The sequence below is a fragment of the Chanodichthys erythropterus genome, chromosome 21 (genome assembly GCF_024489055.1).
Source record: "Chanodichthys erythropterus isolate Z2021 chromosome 21, ASM2448905v1, whole genome shotgun sequence".
NCBI classification, from domain to species: domain Eukaryota; kingdom Metazoa; phylum Chordata; class Actinopteri; order Cypriniformes; family Xenocyprididae; genus Chanodichthys; species Chanodichthys erythropterus.
The window spans coordinates 37,441,526-37,465,625 of NC_090241.1; the positions used below are offsets into that span (position 1 = coordinate 37,441,526).

At 41.7% G+C, this 24,100-nt stretch overlaps 3 protein-coding genes across 5 annotated transcripts; 2 read left to right on the forward strand and 1 right to left on the reverse strand.

Annotated features, from left to right (window-relative positions):
• Nucleotides 1–435: 435 nt before the first annotated feature.
• nufip1 (nuclear FMR1 interacting protein 1) lies at nt 436–6,110 on the forward strand. Its single transcript, XM_067372980.1, has 10 exons — nt 436–748; nt 962–1,023; nt 1,114–1,215; nt 1,302–1,364; nt 2,099–2,175; nt 2,568–2,660; nt 2,730–2,839; nt 2,916–3,056; nt 3,961–4,220; nt 4,315–6,110. The coding sequence occupies exons 1-10, from the start codon at nt 544–546 to the stop codon at nt 4,630–4,632; spliced, it is 1,431 nt and encodes a 476-aa protein (XP_067229081.1). The 5' UTR covers nt 436–543; the 3' UTR covers nt 4,633–6,110.
• Nucleotides 6,111–6,749: 639 nt separating this feature from the next.
• On the forward strand, nt 6,750–17,087 carry zgc:65895 (uncharacterized protein LOC393546 homolog). 3 transcript variants are annotated; one of them, XM_067372976.1, is made up of 3 exons: nt 6,750–8,729; nt 14,925–14,976; nt 16,239–17,087. In XM_067372976.1, the coding sequence occupies exons 1-3, from the start codon at nt 7,258–7,260 to the stop codon at nt 16,473–16,475; spliced, it is 1,761 nt and encodes a 586-aa protein (XP_067229077.1). In that variant the 5' UTR covers nt 6,750–7,257; the 3' UTR covers nt 16,476–17,087. The 3 variants fall into 3 exon arrangements, with proteins under 3 accessions (XP_067229077.1, XP_067229079.1, XP_067229078.1); XM_067372978.1 differs by lacking the exon at nt 6,750–8,729 and adding an exon at nt 10,559–13,230; XM_067372977.1 differs by lacking the exon at nt 6,750–8,729 and adding an exon at nt 13,243–14,758.
• Nucleotides 17,088–21,591: 4,504 nt separating this feature from the next.
• On the reverse strand, nt 21,592–24,040 carry LOC137010572 (coiled-coil domain-containing protein 122). Its single transcript, XM_067372642.1, has 5 exons — nt 24,024–24,040; nt 23,673–23,778; nt 23,138–23,536; nt 21,856–21,972; nt 21,592–21,744 (listed from the first exon to the last, which is right to left on the reverse strand). Exons 1-5 carry the CDS (start codon nt 24,038–24,040, stop codon nt 21,592–21,594), a joined length of 792 nt encoding a protein of 263 aa, XP_067228743.1.
• Nucleotides 24,041–24,100: the final 60 nt, after the last annotated feature.

Below are 24,100 nucleotides of genomic sequence, written 5' to 3' on the forward strand. Positions count from 1 at the left end.
CAGTTGATATTACTATAGTTGTTATATTACCACAGCGAATTAATTCAAGTACTTTAGTACGCTTCAAAAGCACTACAGTATTTACTATAAATTACTAAAACGTGGGGTTAGTTTGTGTTTTTATATGCATTAACTCAATTTAACAGGGTTTTACTTTTTTAATGTTCTATAGTAACTTTTTAATGTCGTATTAGTTGACGCGTTTGTCTTCTTGTATTGTGTTAGTTTAGCAAAATCATCTAGATCATCGTTTAGACATTCACGTGTCTGACTGGTTTCAGACGCTCAGTCAACTTGCTCTTGAATGTTCACGGATCGACTTTGACCGTTCCAATATGGCGGACGCTTACGACGCATCTTTATAAATATACATCTATGGTCATGCGTTTAACCAAAGACTAGGGACTTTGGTTTAGCGCAGTTCGGAAGTGACGTTTAAGTCAACGCACACGTGTGGAGGACAGCATGTTTTCGCACCACATGTTTGTGTTTATGTGACTTTATAAACCCTCACCGGAACCGATCTAAAACACGAGCACGAGCATGACGGGTGAACAGGAGCGGTATCCGCCGCCGGTCTTCAGCGGAGCAGCAGAAGCTTCACTGGCGGTTCACTGGAGCAGCTCCACGCCGCAGCACAGTAAGTTCGAGGCGTCCAGAGACTGGAGCTGGACCCAACCCTGGAGCTCGAGCCCCGGCCAGCGCCACCATCAGCAGCCGCTGTATCACGGGCAGCAGCAGTACGCAGGTACGCGAGCGGAGAACGTCATATACTCAAAAACATCATATTCTACACTTTTAGCACATTAAAGTACCATCTGTACCACCTCAGCATCTTCTGTATGAAGGATCATGGTCAGCTGTCGAGTTGGTCTGGTCATGTGTTTAGTGCACTAAAGAGGTGTTCGTATGAAACAGTTCCACATCAGTTCTGGGTTTGACCTCATGTCATTTCTGTCAGGTCATCATCATCATCATCGTAATGTCTGGCGGGGTTCAGGGCAGCACCAGTGGGGTAAAAAGGTAATAAAATCTTTATTTGTCTGATTTATTCCAGTATTGGTGTTTATCTCCAGTCATATATGACTGTGTTTTGCTTGTTTCTTTGAGCAGAAGCAGCAGAAGGAGCCTGAGTTCAGTCATTTCTGTGACACGTGTGACCGAGGCTTCAAAACTCAAGACAAATACGATGAACACATCTCGCAGCACGTGAAGGTAATCAATCCACCATAATCCACACTAGATGAACTGCTTTCAGAGCTCAATCAGTGATTCTGATCCTCGTCTGATCTTCTGTTCAGTGTTCTGTTGAAGACTGTCGTTTCACTGCACATGAGAAGCTGGTGAAGATCCACTGGAGAAACGTAAGCATCCCGTGACCGTCTAGAAGAGATATAATCACTCTAACTTTAAAGTGGACCTATAATGCTCCTTTCACAAGATAGTCTCTGGTGTCTCCAGAATGTGTGTGTGAAGTTTCAGCTCAAAATCCCCCACAGATCATTTATTATAGCTTGTCAAATTTGCCCCTATTTGGGTGTGAGCAAAAACACGCCGTTTTTGTGTGTGTCCCTTTAAATGCAAATGAGCTGCTGCTCCAGAAGAGGGCGGAGCTTTAACAGCTCAACAACAACAAAGCTGGAGAATCTCACGCAGCCAAAATGAGGAAAGTGTTCAGCCTTACATTGTTCAAACCGGAGTCGACACTGATGGAGAGACTCAGGAAGAAGTTACAACTTTTAGACGTTTCTGAATGGTTAGTGGATAAATTGATGTAGTTGCTGTGGAGTTGATTCAACTCATCCACTAGCATGTGCCGTCATGTTCATCTTTTGTGTTGAATTGACCCTCGTTTGTGAAGCAGTCCGGCGTAAAATGACGGCATGACAACAACACTCGACTACAACAACTCTTCCTCTTCTCTAAAGCTGCCCAACATGGCCCCGCCCCCTTTGCTGCGTGTTCTCGGGGGCGGGGTTTATGTTAATGTTAGGGTTAGTGATGTCACCAACCCAGGAAGAAGCTCGTTGTAGTTCATACCAGCCATTTGTTGTTAAAGGTGTAAATCTGAGCGACTGACACTGATGTTCTCCTGCAGAATCACGGTCCAGGAGCCAAGAAGATCAAACTGGACACGGCAGAGGACGTCGCCAAATGGAGAGAAGAGAGACGCAAGTGAGATGGACATTTAGTCATCAAGATTTGTTTCTAATACAGAATGTTTCAAAGCAGCTTCACAGATTAAACAGGAAAATAACAGAATCAATAATGCAAACTTTATCAAATATGAGACAAAACAAATAACTGCGACTTTTTATCTCAGAATTCTGATTTTATAACTTGCCATTGTGAGTTTATAAACAATTCCCAATTTATAACTCGCAGAATTGCAAGAAAAAAAGATTATTAGCCTTTAATTTTTTATTCCGTGGTGGAAAGGAGCTTCCATACAAAGGCGAGAGTGTCAAAAGTGTGAAAACTCACAATAATTATTAGGACACGTTAAGAATCATATCATTTCTTTAAGAGTCTCGTGTCACTGCATTAAACCCTCTTCATGTCTGCAGAAACTATCCGACGCTGAGGAACGTGGAGAAGAAGCTGAAGCTGGTGGAGGTGAAGGAGCAGCGAGGAGACGTGCTGGAGACGCCGCAGTTCGGGTGCGTTTCTGATCACATGCGTTCGCTGCGTTTGATTGGTTGGGTGATTTAATCGTGATCTGTGTGCAGGCGCATCAAGAGCCACAGCAGGGGCCGCGGCGGATCTCATCAGCTGACCTCACTGAAGCGGCCGCATCAGGACCGAGACCCGCTCGCAGCGCTGGCCGACAGTGAGCCCGGTCAGAAACACGCTCCGGACGAGAATGAGAATCACTCAGATCTGATCATGTAATCAACTTCGTTTTGTTCTTTCAGAGTCTGATAAGGACGAATCTGTTGAGCAGACGCAGCCTGGACTCACCGTCGCCCCCAAGTGCGTGACCTCTGCCCTCGGGTCACTGATGTCCAGCTATGGGGACCAAATGACCAGCAGTGAGAGCGAAGGAGACACAGACGGTACGACACTTTACATTAAGGTTTCAATGAACTACATTTGATAATATTAAAGGGTTAGTTCACCCAAAAAAGAAAAATAATGTCATTAATTACTCACCCTCATGTCGTTCCGCACCCGTAAGACCTTCGTTCATCTTCAGAACACAAATTAAGATGTTTTTGATGAAATCCGATGGCTCAGTGAGGCCTGCATAGCCAGCAATGACGTTTCCTCTTTCAAGATCCATTAATGTACTAAAAACATATTTAAATCAGGTCATGTGAGTACAGTGGTTCAATATTAATATTATAAAGCCACGAGAATATTTTTGGTGTGCCAAAAACACAAAATAACGACTTATTTAGTGATGGCCGATTTCAAAACACTGCTTCAGGAAGCTTCGGAGCGTTATGAATCACAAATCATGATCACGTGTCAAACTGCTGAAATCATGTGACTTTGGCGCTCCGAACTGCTGATTCGACACACTGATTCATAACGCTCCGAAGCTTCCTGAAGCAAGTGTTTTGAAATCGGCCATCACTATATAAGTCGTTATTTTTTTTTTTTGCCGCACCAAAAATATTCTCGCCGCTTTATAATATTAATATTGAACCACTGTACTCACATGACCTGATTTAAATATGTTTTTAGTGCATTAATGGGTCTTGAGAGAGTCATTGCTGGCTATGCAGGCCTCACTGAGCCATCAGATTTCATCAAAAATATCTTAATTTTTGTTCCTTTACGGGTGTGGAACGACATGAGGGTGAGTAATTAATGACATTATTTTCATTTTTGGGTGAACTAACCCTTTAATGTTTAGTGAGTTTTAATGTCAAGCCAGTAGTGTTTTTATATTTCCTCGAGTTATCCGTAATTAAAGCACTCCAAACATCTGAACTCCTGCTGACTCTGTCACAGACGCTGCTGTGTTGAAGGCCAGTCTGGCTTTAGAGGAGAATAAGACGTTACTGGACGCTCATGCGCTTCCTGTCCAGAGGAGCACAGCACTGCAGGAGGAAAAACACACAGACAGACCACAGCAATCCCATCATGCCCCGGCCGGCAGAGGAAGAGGGAGAGGACGAGGAAGAGGACGAGGAAGAGGAAGAGGAGGAGGTCGAGGCGGTCGCAGTCAACCTGCTGAACCACAGCAACATCGACCGACACTACTAGAGATGGTGAGTCAAACACACACGCCTGCATCAGTATTTCAGCTGATAAATATCTTAAAGCAGACGATGTTCATCTTCTGATTGTGTGTTTGTCGTGCAGCTGCTGGCTCCCGACATCCGTCACGAGAGGAACGTCGTTCTGCAGTGCGTCCGCTACATCGTCCGTAACGGATTCTTCGGTTTGGCTGGTAAAGACTGTCAGGAAATCGACGTGTGTGTGAACACAAACAATGGTGACGCGTCAGATGAAGACGTCACTAGAGATGAAGGACGGCGCTCGGATCCTCAGACGGACGCTGAGAAGCGCTCAGAAAGTGCATGTGACGTCACATGTGTGAACGAGAGTCCAGCCGGAGCCAGTGTGTTCCGGCAGCTGTTCGCTCAGGGTTTGGTGTGTGACGATCCAGAGCAAACATGAACTGGACTAAACCATCAGTGAGGGTGTGTGATCCACAGACGAAGGATCAGAACACGCTGAACTCATCAGGTCATGGAGTGAACACATGACTGATGGTGGAAGTCACTGATGTGCTTGAAGCATCTGATGAACGATTCATGGTGCGGCAGGAACTAAAGACAGTCAACGCAAAGACAATCAAAGATGGTTCCTATCGAAGCTCATTTCTGCCACACAATAAAAAATGAAAAGGGTAATTACGACTTTTTATCTCACAATTCAGACTTGCAATCATGAGTTTTTCTCTTATAAATTCAGAGTTTGTAACTTTCAGTTGTGAGTTTATAGCTCACAATTCTGAGAAAAATTAGCGAGGTACTTTTTTCACTCAGTTGCGAGTTTATGTGTCCAAGAATTATCTTTTTTCTGAATTATGGTATGTAAATTCGGAATTGCAAGTAATAAAGTGAAGTGCAAATTATGAATTTTGAGATAAAAACTCTGAATTGTGAGATATAAACTTGTAATTGCAAGATACAAACTTTATCTCACCATTTGGGCTTTTTCTCGCAATTGTGACTTTCTTTTTTTTCCAGAATTGATATATAAACTGAAAATTGTGAGTTATAAAGTCAGAAGTGCGAGATATAAACTTTTTATCCCACAATTGACTTTTTGTTGCAATCACGAGTTTTTATCGCACATTTTGGACTTTTTATCTGAGAAAAAGTCAGAATTGCATAAATTATGTAAAAAAAAAAAGTACTTTTTTTCCTCGCAATTGTGAATTTATTTTCCGCAATTCTGACTTTTTTTCAGAATTATAAATAAAATAAAATAAAATAAACTCTGAATTGCGAGTTATAAAGTCTAAATTGTGAGATATAAAGTCAGAATAACGAGAAAAAGGCTGAATTGTGAGATGATAAAAATGAAGTCGCAATTGTGGAAAAAAACATTCCAAACTCGCAATTCTGATTTTTTTTTTTTTTTTTTTTTTTTTTCAGAATTGACATATAAACTCAAAATTGCAAGATACAAACTTTGAATCCCACAATTCTGACTTTTTGTTGCAATCGTGAGTTTTGGACTGGAGTTTATAGCTCACAATTGTGAAATATAAACTTAAAGTTACAAGTTTTAAAGTCTACATTGTAAGATATAAACTCGATTGCAAGGGAAAAGTCTGAATTTGTGAGATAAATGTGCAATTTTTTTTTCTAGCAATTGTGAGTTTATTTCTCGCAAGTATGAATTGTGGCAAACTCAAAATTGTGACTTTTTCCAGAATTGTGAGATAAAAAGTTGCAACTGTGAGAAAGTCGCAATTACCTTTTTTTATTTATTCTGTATCTGAAACAAGCTTCCATAGATTTGTTTTTCACTTTTTTTTAATTTTATTTACTAATCATATGTTTGTTCTTGCAAAAGAAAAGATGACGACAATACAAATGAATTTATATAAGAAATGAGTGTGATCTGTGATGTTTCTGCTCTGAAGCTCACAGATGTTGTTGTCAGCAGGTCAATAAAGGATCTGATTGGACTTGTGTGTGTTTCTGTCTTCACCTGCAGCTGTTCATGTGTCTCATCCATCATGGGTGGAGACGCTGAAGCGTTTAATATTGAGAAGCTCTGCAGGTTCATCTAGTCCTTCATAAGCTATTCAACACGTCACATCGATCAGATCACGTGTGCAGTCAGACATCAAATGTGCCAGTCGTGACAGAACAAGTGCCTTTTATTATGCAGTTAAAATGAACTTTGGCTGTGGATTTGTTTTCATCCACAAAACGATAACACTTTTTATAATGTGGTTCAATTAGTTAACATTAACTCCACTGCAATATTATTACTGAAAACAATAAACTGCAAAACTTAAAAAAATGTTTATTAGTCCATGTAAAAAAATAACAAATTATGTTTAACAAAAAAACCGGTTATTTTTAACCTTGTGAAAACTAATAAATCCTCAGCCGCTCTGAGATCAGCCTCTCCCGCCGCAGCTCATCCTTGGCAAGCGCAAGACTTCTGATTCCAGATCAGCTGCAGCAACAGCGCCTCGTGATGGGCGTGTCCTGCGCGCCGCGGCTCCGCCCCCTGCTGGCGTCACCACAGCTGCTAGCTCGTCGGTTAGCGTGCTAACAGCGCTCAGCAGTGATGAGACAGAGACAGGATGAGACAGCAAACCTGCGAATGAAGCCATTTCACCGTCTCCGCTCAGGCCTGAGAACAGAAAGCGCGACACGAGGGATTTAAACCGCGTTTGAGTCAATAATCATTCTGATCAAGAATTCGGATGAGCGTCTGCAGAGCTGAGGTGATGTCGACTGTCTGTTTATGTTCATTTATTAGCCGGCATTGAGCCGCAGCTGACGCGTGTCACTGATACACACTCGTGATTATGTGTTTCTGTCAGGATATTTGCTGCTGGAGGATTTAGTTAGCTGTCATTTAACAAACAGGAGCTTAAAACGTGCTAACCGCTAGCGTTAGCCTGCATTATTTATTATAAACACTCGAGAAGCTCTTTAAATGGGGACTATAAGCTGTTTCTTGACCTCACTGCACAGACTGTAGTGTGTCCATCAGGTACAGAACTCGCTTGACCATTACGCTTGACCGTACAAGAGTGAATTCCACCAGATGCATCACTCAGAATCCACCAGCGAGAGCAGGCGGATGTCCCACCCGTCGGTGTTCGCCGGCCGCAGGGGCAGCGGAGCCACCGTCCCGTCTGAGGACCACCAGACGCCAGCGCTGATGGCTCCTCCGGCACCAGCCGGCTCTTCGTCGCCTCACCACCCGCCCCACAGCCTCAACCTCCAGACCGTCGGGGCGCAAGGCAAGAAGAAGAGCGGCTTCCAGATCACGAGCGTCCTGCCGGCGCAGGTGTCCGCCAGCGGCAACAACAGCATCGCCGACGACACGGAGAGCTACGACGACATGGACGAGTCGCACACGGAGGACCTCTCCTCGTCCGACATCCTCGACGTGTCGGTTTCCCGAGCCACGGACACGGGCGTCCCCGTGCGGAGCTCGTCGGAGGAGACGCTGAATAGTTTGCACGGAGGCGAGACTCCCGGAGTCACGTCGCCGAACGAACCGGTGATGCACCAGGGCTACATGGTCAACGGAGTCCACCATCACAAGGCCGTTCAAGGGCGGCCCGCGGCTTTGGCGTCGACACTCCCTCCTGTCCCTCCGGCTCCGAGTGGATGCTCAGTCCAAGTTGAGACCGGGGGATCCGCGAGCCACTCCGCTGCAGCCGGTCTGGACGCCGGCGCCGTACCCGTTGTGATGCCGGCGACGGCTGCATCCGCAGCTCCTCAGATGAGCACAGCCTCTCGCTTCAGGGTGGTGAAGCTCGATTCCAACTCGGAGCCGTTTCGGAAGGGTCGCTGGACTTGTACGGAGTATTATGAAAAAGACGCGCCGGCTGGAGACGTCGCGTCCGCCGTTCACAGAGCCGTGGAGAGCATCATCCAGTCCGAACACGAGAGCACGAGCAGCTCCTCTTCTGGAAGCACCTTGAGCGGCGGAGGAGACGTCCAGCAGGCCTACCCCGGTCCGCACGCTCACCCACAAGACCTCCACCCCGCCGCCAGCGTCCTGATAGGTCCGGAGAGTGTCCCGGTCCGACCCTACGCGGTAGAGGCCCAGAGAGCACCTCCGGCGTCCGCCAGCCAGGGCTCGCTTCCTCCAGTGGAGTACAGCCAGATGCCGGCAGCTCAGCCTCTTCAGATTCCTCCCGTTCAGACTGCAGTGTCGCCCAGAGCCGCTCCGGTGCCCGTTGGGATTCCGGGACTTCCTCCAGTGGGCGTCGCTCAGCCCGTCTCTCCGCGGCCCCAGAGCAGCGCTTTCAACCCGGAGCAGCAGCAGCACACTGGAGGCCTGCTGTCTTCATCCGCGTTCCCCCCCTCGTACGTCACGGCCTCGCAGCTGGAAGACGCCCATCGGCTGCTGCTGCAGCATCACTCTCTGCTGTCTCTGCCGCGGCTGACCGCTGGAGGCTTCACGGGCCTCGCTGGACCCGCTGCTCCTGATGCTGCGGCCGCGCTCGGACCGGACGGAGGCGCTGGGGCTTTCGCTGTCTCTGCTGGAGTAGATGAAGACAGGTAAGAGTTAACTGAGTTAGGGTTTGATGGCTGGGATTGGTTGAGTGTAATTGACATTTCAGTTTTGTTTTATTGTTTTTAGAACAAAGTTTTAGTAATTTTGGTGTTTGTTTGGGGGTTTATATATAATATATTTGTATTAATTTTTAATTAACTTTTTCTTTATTTAATTTTATTCATTTACTTTAAAAAAAAATTTTATTCATTAATTTAAAAAAAAATATAAAAAAATGTTATTTTAGTATCTAACATTAAACTAAATCTAATAATCTATAATATAATTTTTTTTTCTTTTTTTTGTTAAAGTTTTAGTCTAGTTGCCATGTTAGTTTATTTTTTTGTTTTATTAATTATTTTTATTTTTTTGTTATTTTAGTACATAATGTTACAATAAATGAAAGTGAGAATTATATATTTATATATTTTATTTTGTATTTTATATTTAATTTTAAAAAAGTAGTTTTAATTTTATATTTCCCATTTTATTTCTGTTAATTTTAGTTGCCATTTTATGTTTTTGTTTAGTTTTTATTATATATATATATATATATATATATATATATATATATATATATATATATATATATATATATATATATATATAATATATTAATTGTTTATTATTATTATTATTATTATTATTTTAGTTATTTTAATACATAAAGTTAAATTAAATGAAAATGAGAAATTGTGCCTTGGTAACTAGTTGAAATAAAAGAAGTTCATGTTTTTTTATATATATTTTATTTTATTTCAGCTAACTTTATTCTATTTCAATTTACAAAAATGTGTTTTTTAGTTTTAGTCTCAGGTCATTAAAATAACCCTGATGTTGATATGATCTAATATTGAGATCAACAGTTTAAGGGTGAATCTCATGATATCTCATATTTCAACTCAAAATAAAGATATTTTGCAAGTCTAGTTGTATGTTTGCATTGTGACATCACGAACAGGTTAAATGTGTCGTAGCAGAATCCGTCAGTGTTTCTGCAGTTACAACAGTGTTTCTGTACATCAGTGTTTGAGTGTTTGTCCTTGAATGAGTCTCTGTTCTTCAGTTTGAGCTCAATGTTCGGTCAGTCCTCTAAATATATCCGCTGGTCTCCGGAGCACTCGTCCGTCTCTCCTCTAGATCTGCCCTGTTTCTCCCGTCTGTCCGGATCAGAGTCTCTGACGGTGGACCGGGGCGAGCGGCCTGTCTGGTTGCCATAGTGACGCATCTGCGGTTCTGTAAGTGACTCAGCAGAAGATGTGAGCGTCGTCATGACGAAGTGTTGAACCGATGGAGACGAGCCTCAGTATTCAGTACTTTAACCTTATTCTTATTTTCTTTGCACTGCATTGTGGGATGCAGTATTTCACACTGCAGAGTAACTGAAAGTTAAATCAGATTCATTTTTAATGTCAGACTGACAAAAGTGAAAGTAGAATTGGAATAAAAATACATTTTTATTTACGAGACGCCACACGTGTGGTGAGGTCATGTGACATGAGCGTCTGTGTTTGTGGTTTGCGGTGTTGACTCACGCTGAGAGTCCAGTGGAAAAACCCCAACGGCGTCACGTGACCCGTGTGTTTTAATCATTGATGTGACGTTGTCTCGTGTGTGTAATAACTGCAGCGTCAGCTGTCATGTGATGCGACACGGAAAACATGTTCTTCCTCAGTGTTTCTGTCTTGTTAACATATTTTTGCAGGAAAACATTCTTAAATCAAGATATTGAGTCTTTAAGTGAGTTTAAGTTTAAAACAAGAACAAGTATCTGTCAGCGGGGTCAGAAAAATAAGCTTGTTTTTCCTTTGAATTCAGATTATTTTTCTGACTTCTTGGACAGAGATTGATCTTGTTTTAAACTTAAACTCACTTCATGATTTTTTCAGTAAAAAAAACATAATATCTTCTGTCATTTTGCTTCTCCAGTAAATGTATCTTGATTTAAGAATGTTTAGATATTTGTGCTGGAAAACGAGACAGAAACACTGAGGAAGAACTTGATGTTTTGATGTTTTTCAGCAGTTTCTGGAGGATCTGCTTCAGTCAGTCAGTGATGATCGGAGAATAAACTCATTCAGTGTGTCTGGATGGAGTTTAGTACAGTGCAGTGATTTATTACTAATATTGAAGATGAAATCTGTTTATGAGTTCATGTTCCTGTTCTTAAAGTCAGGTGCTGTTGGGTTTTGTTTCGTTGTCTTCATTCAACAGTGTCTGAAATCTCCTCACAGAAGTAAAACGCTAGAATATGAAAGTGCTGCTTTGAGATCTGAATTCATATTTCTAACTGTGATTCTGACAGAATCTGTGTTGATTTAGTATCATTGAGACACTAATATAGTTTTCATTAATATTTTGAATTAGTTATTTATTTTTTGTAAAACTTTATTTTTTTTTTATTTCAGTTTATTTTATTTTATTTTATTTCAAGTAATGAACATGTTTTTCTATGGTTTCAGTTTTAGCAGTGTGTCTGACTGTATATGAGCTGATATCAGCAGCTGATCTGAGGACAGTACAGATGATGATCATCTGACTCTTGTCCGTTTGAGGTTCGACATGGTTTTGTCAACTTGATACTAATCCAATAACCCTGAGTTTGTTCAACTACCATCATGGTACAGGCCCTGATCTGATGACTGTCCTGTTAGAGTTTAGATGGAGGCGCTGCAGTGCTGTGTGTGTCCTGAAGGTGGCAGTATGTCTCCTCTCACACTAGTTTGTGTTTAGATGGAGAAGCTTTGAGCCTCAGATCAGCTGTGTGTCTTTAATCTGAGTGAGCAGATAATCTCACATCCGTCTGTGTTTGTGTCTTCATCATCATCATCACAGATCTGTGATTTCTGTGGCGTGGAAAATGTGGACGGAATTGTGAAAATAGAATTTACAGTATAACGCCGAATGTCTCCGAATTTGGCAGATTTTGATTTTTGTTTGCCAAATAAATAAAAGGAATTGTTAATTTAATAGATTAAATACATTAGTGTTTCTGTTTTTGATACTAAGTTTGTATTAAATCATGTATCTAGAAACATTAAAACACGCAACACAGAATAAAAAAAAAATTCATAGGGCACTATTATTGTAAAAAAAACATGTTTTATGTATATATAAAAATGTAATTAAAACATGAAAATGGAACTCAGAAAAATAAAACAGAATTTAGGAAAAATTAAACATTTCATAGAGCCCTAGATGAGTGTTTAGTAGCACGTGTGTGTGTGTGTGTGTGTGTGTGTGTGTGTGTGTGTGTGCGCGCGCTGCACAACTCGCTTTTGTGTGACATGTCAGTTATGTAAGACAACACCGAGACCTCCAGCCAATCGCAGACGACCAGCTCAGCACACCTTGGCAACAGTTGCTATGTGCCCTGTGTCCTGCACACACATCTGAGAGACGAGACGCAGGTGATGTGAGACTCTGAGAAACATTCGTGAAAACACACCAGATTTACACAATCACTGAGAGACGAGAAGAAAGAGCGAAGCTGCAGAAACACATTCAGATGTTCGTCTGCTTGAACTAAAGTCTCACTTCATCAGTCCTACACACACACACACACACACACACACACACACACACACACACACACACACACACACACACACACACACACACACACACACACTTGAAAGCAGGAGTGTTATCTCGCAGCGGTGATGCGATCTGTTTGATTGGAGATGTTCAGTTCCAGAGCTTCATGCATCTGAAGCAGCAGCTCTGGAGTTTATTAAAGGCACAATATGTAAGATTTTTAGATTAAAATATCCAGAAACCACTATAACAGTGTTGTATATTTTGTTAACTTATGTACTTACATTATCCCAAATGTTTCCAAGACTATTTAAATCCAGAGAAATAAGCAGTTTTGACCAGGACCGTGACCCTGCGTCGCCCATCAGTGACATCATATCCACGTTATCTTCATTTGAGTTTCATGAAATGTGCTTTTTTAGACCATGTGACCCATTATTAGCGTGTCTTGTGCTGTTTGTGTGAATCGAGCACTTCCTCATGTTGTGATGGTTTAATTGTTCTTGTAGGTCATGTGTTGTTGTGGCCGTGTGTGTGTGTGTGTGTTCCCTCAGTCTTTGTCCTGTAGCGGTGGACGCTGGGCTCGTGCTGTGTGCGGCGGACCGTACGCTAATACGGGCGTGTGGTGTGTGTCCAGACCTGAGCATGTGATTGGCTGCTGCTTCTAATCTTCACTGACTGTTTATGTAACAGCAGCTGGTCACGTGACTGCAGTGACATCACAGCTTCTTCTCCACTGTTAGTGTGTGTGTGACGAGCATCGAAGCCGTTCAGTGGGACGTCAATTAGCAGCTCACACACACACACACACACAGATCTGTAGCGTGGCAGTGTCGATGTGGTTTGCGTGTGAGGGCGTAACGGGGTTCGGCGGCCGGAGTGTTTGATTGACGGCTCCATGAGAGAAACGGGGCTGCCCGAGAAGATGCCGCTGCATCTGCTGTTCTGGGAACTGGAGCGACACCGCAGGTAAAACACACGGACGCTCCCGTTTGTTTGTTTGGGGCTGATGGGAACTGGGTCAGGGTGATGAACACGTGATTCGTGTCTTTACTGATGACAGTATTTGAGATTTTGTATCTTTACGCATTTGCTGTGAAGTTATTTCAGTGTATTTATCAAAAGAACATTCTTTGTGCATTTATATTTGATGCATTTGGCAGATGCTTTTATTTAAAGCGACTTGCATTGCGTTCATTTGTGGATATTTTAGTTTTTACAGTTGTTTCGGTTATTCCTTTACAGGAATATTTTTAATTTATTTCTACATAGTGCATTTTTTTAAAATGGAGGTTTATTATACCTTTTCTTGTTTTTAGAGTATCATATTTGATGCATCAGGCTTTTATGGCTCATATAGTCTGATATAGTGAGAATATGGATTAAAAAACAGAAAAAAATTCATTCAGAGACTCAAACTGAGCAAAAATATGCTGTTTGCTGCAGATGCTGATATTTATATGATCAGATCTTTATAACAGTACAGCAGATACTGACATGAAATAAATATAAATATCAGTATCTGCCAATAATTAGATCTCTGATGATGAGGGCGGGGCAACCTGTCACTCACATGAGATCCACCAATAGCAAACCACAACCATCCAATCAATTCCCCACAGACAAAATCAAGCCCCGCCCTACATTTGCTCTTGTTTGAGAAGCGTTTCACTCGGATATACGACAGAATAGAGAAAACGAGTGCAACTTCACTTTCATGGCGAGTTTAAAGATTACAAGGGCATATGAAGAGACGGCGAGGACTTCATATGACGCAATATCTGGATCAACATGCACATTCCCAAATTTCTATATATCCCAATTATTGTTAATATGTAATTCATTATTTCCAGGAGTTCATTGCTTCTACCTTCAATTAAACTGCTAACAGTGATTGTAAATTAAATTGCTTAATTTATTACATTATTAGCTAACTGCATTCTCTAAATTGTAATGTTGACGTGCATTCATTGATATGTATCGTGAAAAGCGCTACACAAATAGATATCGAATTGAATATACTTTTTTTTTTAAAGTGCACATAAAAAAATAAGAATAGTCTGTTTTGATTTCATTGTGACTTTAGTGAAGTGGTTGTGGTTGAACGCGTCTCGTGTCAGCTCTGAAGCAGCAGGAGGGAGGGGCGGGGCGCGGCATACATTAGTGAAATGACCCGCGGTCTCAGCCAATAGCGCGCTGCCTCTTTTATTATGCAAATATGTCAGCGGCTGCAGACTCTCGCTGCACTGAGTTCATTCAGAGCCTTTGTGTCGAAATCATCGGAATAAATCACGAACCGGAGCGAGAATGTGACATTCAGCGCGACTCGAATGTTTCTCGGTTCTGGTCCACGCGTTTGATGGCGGAATAGAATGAATTCTCCGTGTTACACGGTGGCGATGGATGTCGGTGTTTGTCAGCTGAGGAGTTTTTCCATCTCGTTTCTGTCGTCGGTTCTGGGCGCTGAGAGCTCGTCTCCCGTCAGTCTAGAGAACAGGTAAACACCAGATATTCGTGATCATATCAGGAGCGTCTCAAACGATCGGAAACCCCTCATCTGATGATCCTTTCAGTTTCGATCTTCATCTTTATCTTCTGCTCTTATGCAACATCATCAGAACCATGAATGAATGAATAACTGTGTTTCTTCTTCTTCTCCTCAGTTCCTCAGGAGCCAGTGTGGTGGCCATAGACAACAAGATCGAGCAAGCCATGGTGAGTTTATCTGACATTTCTTGATTAAGATCATTATTCTGCTTCACTGAACATCATCTTTACATGACATGAAGCCTTCTGACATTATGGAGTCATATACGGTTCATTTAACACGCATTCATATGTAAAATAATTGGGTTATTATTCGAATGTGAATTGTAATGACATTGAAGGCAGTTTAATTTGAAACTGCTCATTCTGTGTTTATTATTGGTCTGTTGGAGGCTGTGGTTGTTGCTAGGCAAACGCTGACACTGATGCCCTGAATAACTGAGCAGCTCCACCCTCTGGATGAAGAACATTCTGTTCCTCTTTCCCACTCCAGACGGATGCAAAGATTATATACAGGCAGAATCCCTGATCCAGCGCTTATAAATCCGCTTTAAGTCCTTTATTCTGGTGGAAATATAAGGGAATCGTAATATTGTGATTGTCAGTGTCATGGGATTTCTAGCTGTGTTTTGCTCGGAAATGTTTAACCAGCTAGAAATTGCTCATTAATCCTGCATCACAAACTACTGAAAACAGGAGACAGTTACAAATAAACCGAGGCAACATTTCTAAATTTTTAGATTAACTTGACGTACTAAAAAATTTATAAAACGCACATTTAAAAAACAAAAACTTATCAAACTTTTAAAAACGCACAACAAAATTACTAAAATTAACGTGATACAGATTTATTTGTTTACACTGAAATTCATTTTGCATCCATAAGGTCAGTATTTCTACAACATCATGGCTGGAGCCACGCTCTTCTGATTGGCTGTGATTTTTGATTGATTTGACTGCGAATCCAGTGTGCTTAGAGACTCCGCCCCCATGCTCTTCTGATTGGCTGTCATTTTTGATTGATTTGACTGCGAATCCAATGTGCTTAGAGACTCCGCCCCCACATGCTCTTCTGATTGGCTGTGATTTTTGATTGATTTGACTGCGAATGCAGTGTGCTTAGAGACTCCGCCCCCATGCTCTTCTGATTGGCTGTGATTTTTGATTGATTTGACTGCGAATCCAGTGTGCTTAGAGACTCCGCCCCCATGCTCTTCTGATTGGCTGTCATTTTTGATTGATTTGACTGCGAATCCAGTGTGCTTAGAGACTCCGCCCCCATGCTCTTCTGATTGGCTGTGATTTTTGATTGATTTGACTGTGAGTCCAGTGTGCTTATAGAGACTCCGCCCCCATGCTCTTCTGATTGGCTGTGATTTTTTTTTTATTTATTTTTTTTTATTGTTTTTTTGATCTGTGTGTTCCTGCAGGACCTGGTGAAGAGTCACCTGATGTACGCTGTGCGTGAGGAGGTGGAGGTGCTGAAGGAGCAGATCAAGGAGCTGATGGAGAAGAACTCTCAGCTGGAGCAGGAGAACGCGCTGCTGAAGAACCTGGCCAGTCCCGAGCAGCTGGCACAGTTTCAGGCGGAGGTTCAGTCCGGCTCACCCACCTCAGGGGTCCCGCCGGCCCTCCCGCCCAACCCGGGCCCCGGAGCCAGCGCATGACCTCCTCCGGTGACCCGACCGGGACTATCCGATACTGTGAACGGACTCAGCATGAACATTCGCCACAGTCAGACGGACGATCTGACCTCATCGCACATCTTGCTGTCAAACGTCACGCGTCAGGAGCTTCACCCGCCTCAGACAATCAGTGCCGACGGAGCCGCCAGCGTGAGCCGGAGCCGTGACGCCACTCGTGCTGTCGTTGCCACATTCTTCTCCTGTTTTTATGATGGTTTCGTTACTGGTTTTATTTTGTTTGCCTTTTATTTTTGTGGCTGTTTATAGCTGTATTGAATAAATGAGCACTTTGTAGTCGACACATGTGAATAAGACCAAACGAGGGTGAATGTGAACTTTGACCTTCAGTGTTGTGGGAATCCGGGACTGTTTAAAGGCTCGCACGTTCGTGTGTGTAAAAATAAACATGGGTCGTGAATCGAGTTTCACGGTGAGAACGAACACACAGACTTCCTCATGAACGATTAAGTTATTTGCCTTACAGTCCATCGCTCCGGTCAGTGACCCTTGACCTCACAGTACATGCATGTTTCCTTCAAAGGATGTGACGTCATGCAGTTTCACACTGACTTTAATAAATGACCATGAAATGAACGCCGGTGTCCTGCTGCCCTCCTTCACATGGAAACAGATAGCGCTGGTTCTCGAGCAGCTGTAGGTCAGTTAGTGTGTTAATGTTACTGATACTGACCTTCACGCGCTGGTCAGCGGAAAGAAAACCAGAACACACATTTAAAGTGTCCCTATTACGCTTTTCAAATGAATGTAAAAGGTCTGCAAAGCTTTAAATATCAAAGTGCAGATAGTTATTCTCTCTAATAAGAATCGATTCTGAACTGAAATGAGTCTTCAGTAATTCAGTCTCACTTCCTGCTGAATCTATGTAGAATTGGATCTAATTTGCATAATCCCCGCCTCTGGTCCCCGTCTCTTTGCCCCGCCCTCAATCACTGTATTGTATCTGAGACTGGAAGAGTTTGGTTCGTGTTGTTCATGTCGAGAAGACGCTGTTTTCTCCACTTTGATGAGATTGATACGGTGAAACTGTTACTAGAGCTGAGATTCAGATATGATAATGAGCGTTTGTTTTCTGACCAATCACAGCAGAGCAGCTCTCAGAAAGGCGGGGTTTAGAGAGATCGAATCTTTGATCGACACTGAAATTAAAGTGGTTTTGACTTTGGGTGCATGTGAATCTTTAAAATAGCATCATAGGGACACTTTAAGTCAGGGGTGTCAAACATACGGCCCGGGGAATGAACTGAACAATAATAAAAAAATAGAGATGTCTTATGTAGCATAACTTCACAAAACTATAGTCAGACCATGCTGTTTTTGCTGTAAATCCTGAAATTATATAATCAAATTGAAATCAAAAACAATGGCTACAGAATCGGCGAATTTGCTTTGCTAAAAAAATTGGACTGGCCATGAAAAATCGAAATCTGTGCATCACTAATAAAATATTAAATAAAAGTAAAATTAAACAAAAGTGTAATAAAGTCTTTGAACTGTAAAAACAAATGCCGTTTTCAAAGAGCAGTGTCTTTTTTTCTAGTTTTCTTGCAAATTAATTTGTAGTTTGTTTGGTTAATATTAAATGTAACTGTCAGCGCACTAAGGTTTAAAAAAGGTAATTTTTCCTGTCCGGCCCTCAACCTAAAATGAGTTTGACACCCCTGCTTTGAGTGTTTATTTTATTGCACTTTATTTACATCTGTAAATTTCAATCTTCAAAGGCAGTGAGTTTGAGTCAGAAATCTCCTCTTCAGCAGCTTTACACACGCCTAACTTTACAGGTTTATTCATATCTATATTCTGAATGTTTGTTCTTAAATTATTCTCCTTATTTATAAGTTTTTCCCCCTATAAACATGGTGAAAATGTATATGTTTTTTGTCTGTTGACAGTATTTTCTGATTTACAAAGTGATTAAAAATCCCTCTGGAAGAATTCTGAACCTGCTTTATCCAATGTTCAGATTTATGCAAATTAATACATATTTAATTAGATAATGCATCGTTTGCATATTTAAACAGCATTTTAGAGCACATGTAATACAACACAGATTAATCTGGGGAAAGAATGATGTTTATTTGTTAACAGTGTGTGTTTGTGTCGTTCATTACTCCAGCAGTATCTGATTCTGCGTTTCATGTGTTTCATCAGTGTCACATGGATACTGGTCAGAGATGTTGTTGCTAGGCAACTAAATATAGACATAACTTAACTTTAGTCCTCTGACTGATTCATGATTCATTTAGCTGGTCATTCTTCCACAGATGGACACTAAAGCTCCATGTGCTTGTAAAGCTTGTTTACATCTCACGTTTAACCCTTTAAAGGGGTCATGAATTGAGAAATCAACTTTTCCTTGAGCTTATGATATATAAGAGCTCATCGTACTATAAGAAAATCCTGTTCAGTTTCAGAACTGAAAACTTCCTTGTTAGTCCAATAAAAGCTTTTATTGACACCAGACCCAGAGAACGACTCGTCCCGGAATGTGTCTATAGATAAGTGAAACTCCGCCTCCGCAGAAGAAATCAACGCCCACTTCATCATTGCAGCATTAGCTCCGCCCACTGGTGTGTTAGGAGAGAAGAGCGATACAGGACTGAAATAACATTACCTTTCAAAGGATCCTAATGCAGGAATATGATTATTATTTTCAACAATGTGAATGTCTCAGTTGAGCTTTATTTATTTGTATTCGGTTCATTTCACTTTGGATTCTTTGATAAATCAATCGCATTTCAGACTTTTACGATATGAACTCGACAGTAATGCAACATGTCAGTAACTGTGTTCATTCTAATGCCTGATCTGATATTAATGATTCATGTACAGTCACATGATCTTCGTCTGTGTGTCAGTAAATCAAACCAGCGACTAAACGCTCAACTTCACCTGGTTTCTCTCAGTAGGATGAAAATAATCTGTTATCTAAACAGTGATTAAATTATATATAGAAAGTGGTCAAAGAACGCTCCCTTTACAATCACTGGAGCTGTCAATCAAACAGAGTTTAGCAGTTCTGGACTACCGTTTTATTCAACGAATCTCTTATTTACATCACGTTTGCACTGTTAGTTATGATGAAAGCATTCGTTATTGAGTTTCAATGACGAGATCACTGCTTTCATGAGCTCAACAACACGTCTGTGATCGACTACAACGTTCATCACTGCAACATTTCATGCCACAATCTCAATATAATGCCACAGATCTAAATAATCAACACTTTTCATGATTAGTTAACCTTGAGAGCTGTGGTAAACGTGGTAAAAGAGAGAGTAATACTGAGCTATTTCATAGGCAAATATGTCAGCCAATCACAGCAGTGGGCGTTTACACTGAAGTCTCACAGAGACACGCCCCTTAAAACAGAGCGCTCAAATCAGAGGATAAAATCAGGGAAGGAAAAATGGCTTTTATTTCTAAATTATGACAATTTTTGATGTAAAAATCATACTAACATTATAAGTGCACGCCAGGAAACATTATAAAACAATAAAATGCAGTTCATGACCCCTTTAAAGCCTGACACACAATTATGTCAGAAAGTTTTTATTTTTTTACATGGATCAGTTTTTTTCAGACAATTTTTGCATACGTGTTTTTTTGAGTATCATATTTGGTTTATCAGATCATGTTGATCATTCAGAGGGCGTATCAGATACGATGCAGTACCTTTACAGGGTTAATGTGTTGAGGGTCACTGGGACGGAGAAACAGGGTAAAATCATCACGTGACTCTGGATGAATTGAAGGAAGAATCTTAAATGTGTGTTTATGTTCTGCTGTGACCTTTGACCTTAAGCCCCGCCCCCTCTGTACCACAGCAGTCAATCAACAGCAGCGCTTTAGTGTGTGACAGCGAGAGTCCAAACATCTGAAGCCCTGTGTCTGAATGTGTTTCCTGTTTGTTCGGAGCCCAACAGGAAGCTGCTCCTCATAACCTCACACTCTCTCTCTCTCGTGTGAAATATTCTCTCTCCATCATCATATTTGTTCAGGTTTATTCAGCATAAAGTCTTTGATCTGCGGATGTTAAATGCGGATGATGTGAATGTTAGTGCAACGTTATTTATACATCGTTCATGCAGTGTTTATTTGATCGAACGTTTTTTCCTTGTTTCAGAGAACATTCAAAAGGAACATTCCCGAAAGAACGATACAATGGAATGTTCCTTTAACTTTCACATAACCAAGAAAAAATGTATGTTTTGAACGTTCAGAAATAACATTTATTAAACGCAAATAGAAAAATGTTCTTAGAACTGGGTTACGATGACTTTAGGTTACTTTTACTCGTTTTTCACATAGATTCGAGTATGATATTTTGTATCAGATTGATTTAAGAAGACAAAGAGAAAGAAAATATATTCTATTCTTTTGGACTTTTGGAAGTGCTTCAGACACTACAGTACGCCGGGGTTTACTGAGGAAGAACATCAGGCTTCACAGAATCAGTAATCAGATGATGACATCAATCAGAGTTCAGTAACGAGTCTCATGATCACATGGTCTGACTGAAGTTGTGTGTCATTCAGGCCTCAAACAGCATTAATATCAAAGCCAGACGCTCTTTTGTTTGTTCGTTTCACCTTCAACACAAAAGCTACTCATCATCTGAGCGAGACGATCAAACGGCAGCGCTGATGTTCCCGAGCGCTTCTTTAGAAAGAGCTGATTTCAGAGTAATGATCGGTGAACAGGACGGGTTAATGAAGATTAATGTCACATATGAACCATGAAAATCGATGATTCGGTCTGTAGGTGAAGGATTCATGAAGCCTGAATGATTCCTGATGTTCAGCAGTGATTCAGCATCATTCACATTAACCAATCAGCTTCTAGAGCGGATCAGGTCTGATGATGTCAGCGAAACACTTTGTTTAAATGTTCGTTTATGGAGGTTTTATTGAAGGACCTTTGAAAACATTTCACAGCTCTTAATGATTTCAGTCTTTTGTGCATTTTATTTTGATTTAAAACCAGCACTGAACTAAACCCTGCGGTTTAAATCAAACGTTGCCAGAACAGCTAAACGCATTTAACTTAGTGTCTCAAACATGAGCGTAACCTGTTCCTCTCAGCGCCGATCCTCCTCCAGCTGACTCCTGAGATCCTGCAGCTGCTTCTCCAGGTGTGTGACATCACTGCGCAGCTGCCAGTGACCCGACTGCGCCTTCTTCAGCTGACTGCGCAGACGCTTCAGGACGGCTTCACATCTGCGCTGCTGAATCTGAGTCAAGAAACATCACGACGTTAGAGGATTACAACACTGTCTCATATCTGATGAAGTTTGCATCACAGATTCTGAATCAATCTGACTGGACTTGATTCATTCACTGACCTCGATCTCTCTCCTCAGCTGCGTCTGCGTTCGCTCTTCGTTCTCCAGCTGAGCTTTTCTCTCCCTCACAGTCTGTCGGGCTTCATGAATATCCGCCTTAAGAAAGTCAATTTCCTTCTGCAAAGATCAAAACAAACACAAGATGTTTCCATCCACATATTTTAATGCTCATTTTGGAATATCGCATAAAAACGCACCAAGATGAGCATAAATTATAAAAATGTTGATGACAAATTAATGTGGTAAAAAATATTGATTTCTCGATTTTAATCGATTTTCACTGATATCGATTCTTAAATCCCAAGAATCGATTAGTCTCGTCTGTTTTCAGTTGAGCAGAATATGTAGCTCCTCCCATCCAATAAATCGCAATAATCTTTGTTACTTTTGATATGAAGCAAAGTCTCAGATTTCAAATGACGTCCATCTTATTATGAGATTCAGAAAATAAACACCGTTTCGGCGCTGTTTAATGTGGCGTGACGGATCGCTTTAGCGCCTCAGTTAAAGAGAAGCATGTGATCATCCTCTCCTCCGCTTTAATACCAGTTACAGCGAAATAAACATGAACATCTGAAGGTATGTTAAAATATACAGTACAACTTACTGAAATCCGTATCATGTCTCGTGTAATCGCTCAATCAGTGCTTCAACCTCAATAAAACAGCTTCAGTGTCACGTGACGTCACATTTACCTCAGAAAAACACATTCAGTGACCATAAACTCATTAGTCAGCTAGAAAAGTGCTCTAGAAAGATAAATATAGCTATGCACCGTTACATATTCATCATCATTTTTAATGTTTTTCAATATTTAATGCATGTTTGAATAAAAAAACTGCCGTAATTTAAATGTTTACATTTCAAGAAAACAAATTGGAGTAGAAATATTATGTAATTCTAAACTTTATAATAAAAACATCATTGAGTGTAATTTAAGTGTTTGTATATAAATAAGTTAATTTAACCTTCAGTATTATTACAGTAGCACCAGCTGACTCTCATGTTAGTTTACAGCATTAGTGGAGAGATTTTTTTCCTTGTAATCGAAACGAAAGCACGTGAATATTAATAGAACAAAATTGTGAAAACTGTGTCAGTACCCAGCCCTAATAAATGCCTCAAAACCTCATGTGACTGGCTCAGCAGAGGCTGTGATTGGATAACTGGACTAACCAGTGGATATTTTGCAGGAAGTGATGATTTTGTTCTCTTGGACACATGTGATGGAAACGCTGCTTTATTCTCAAAAGTTTATCTGCAGTTTGACAGCTATAGAGACCTGCGCCTGTCGCACAGCACTGCCGTCCGGGTTCTGGAGATCCGTCTTAAGCTCCTCCAGCGCGGCTCTCAGGTCTCGCACCTCCTGCTCCTTCTGCCGCAGCTCCTGATGGACGTCTGCTCGGCTCTCCAGCGCAGACACGGCCGTCCGGTACTCCTGCGTCTGGCTGCGGTACGAGCCGAACCGCAGCAGCTGCGAGCGGGACTTCTCCTGCTGCTCCTCCATGCAGTTTCTGAGCCTCAGGTTCTCCAGCAGGACGGCCTGAATCTGAGCGTCCAGACGGACGATGCTGCGGCGCACCTGCTCCAGGTCACAGTGAACCGCGCTGAGCATCTTCTGCTTCAGATTCACAGCAGAACACACAGACTCGCAGCTCTGATCCGCTTCCACAAGAGACACCTGCAGGAAACACACCTGAACTCTCATCATCAGAATCACGTGACTGCAAACAAGCTATTCAACCGTTTTAGCTGTATATCCAGGAGGATGTGTGGTGTTTATGAAGATATCAGTGTGTGTGTGTGTGCGCGTGCACCTGTAGTGTGTGTAGTTGCTGCTGCGCGTCTCTCAGTTCCCGCGCGCGCGTCGCCCCCTGCTGCAGAAGCTCTTGTAGCGCGTCGTTCAGAGGAAAGTCCTGCTGTCTGAACACAACACACGGCTCTGTGTGATCATTACCGCTTTATACTTCATTATCTTAATGTAAATTAGCTGAGGAATCGCCTTCAGAAACTCTAACGGCTGATTTCTGTCTAAAGCTTCAAATATCGTCGACAAAACCGAGCTAACCAACTGTTATCAAACATTACAGACACAATTTCATTATTTAGTCTTTAAATAAATGAGAATTTACGTCAATTTTCCCTGAAGTATAGCTGATAAACTTTACCTGTGATTGTCCATCATTGCGGCGGGAAAGAATGATGGATGTGCGCATGCGCGTCAATATCAACGCAAATATTTTAG

Coding starts and splice junctions, on each gene's coding strand:
- nufip1 (XM_067372980.1), top strand. CDS start 544: ATGACGGGTGAACAGGAGCGGTATCCGCCGCCGGTCTTCAGCGGAGCA. Junction 749..961: donor CGGGCAGCAGCAGTACGCAG/GTACGCGAGCGG, acceptor CATTTCTGTCAG/GTCATCATCATCATCATCGT. Junction 1,365..2,098: donor TGAAGATCCACTGGAGAAAC/GTAAGCATCCCG, acceptor GTTCTCCTGCAG/AATCACGGTCCAGGAGCCAA.
- zgc:65895 (XM_067372976.1), top strand. CDS start 7,258: ATGCATCACTCAGAATCCACCAGCGAGAGCAGGCGGATGTCCCACCCG. Junction 8,730..14,924: donor GCTGGAGTAGATGAAGACAG/GTAAGAGTTAAC, acceptor TCTTCTCCTCAG/TTCCTCAGGAGCCAGTGTGG. Junction 14,977..16,238: donor ACAAGATCGAGCAAGCCATG/GTGAGTTTATCT, acceptor GTGTTCCTGCAG/GACCTGGTGAAGAGTCACCT.
- LOC137010572 (XM_067372642.1), bottom strand. Junction 23,537..23,672: donor AGCAACTACACACACTACAG/GTGCACGCGCAC, acceptor TGTTTCCTGCAG/GTGTCTCTTGTGGAAGCGGA. Junction 21,973..23,137: donor GTGCTGTGCGACAGGCGCAG/GTCTCTATAGCT, acceptor TGATCTTTGCAG/AAGGAAATTGACTTTCTTAA.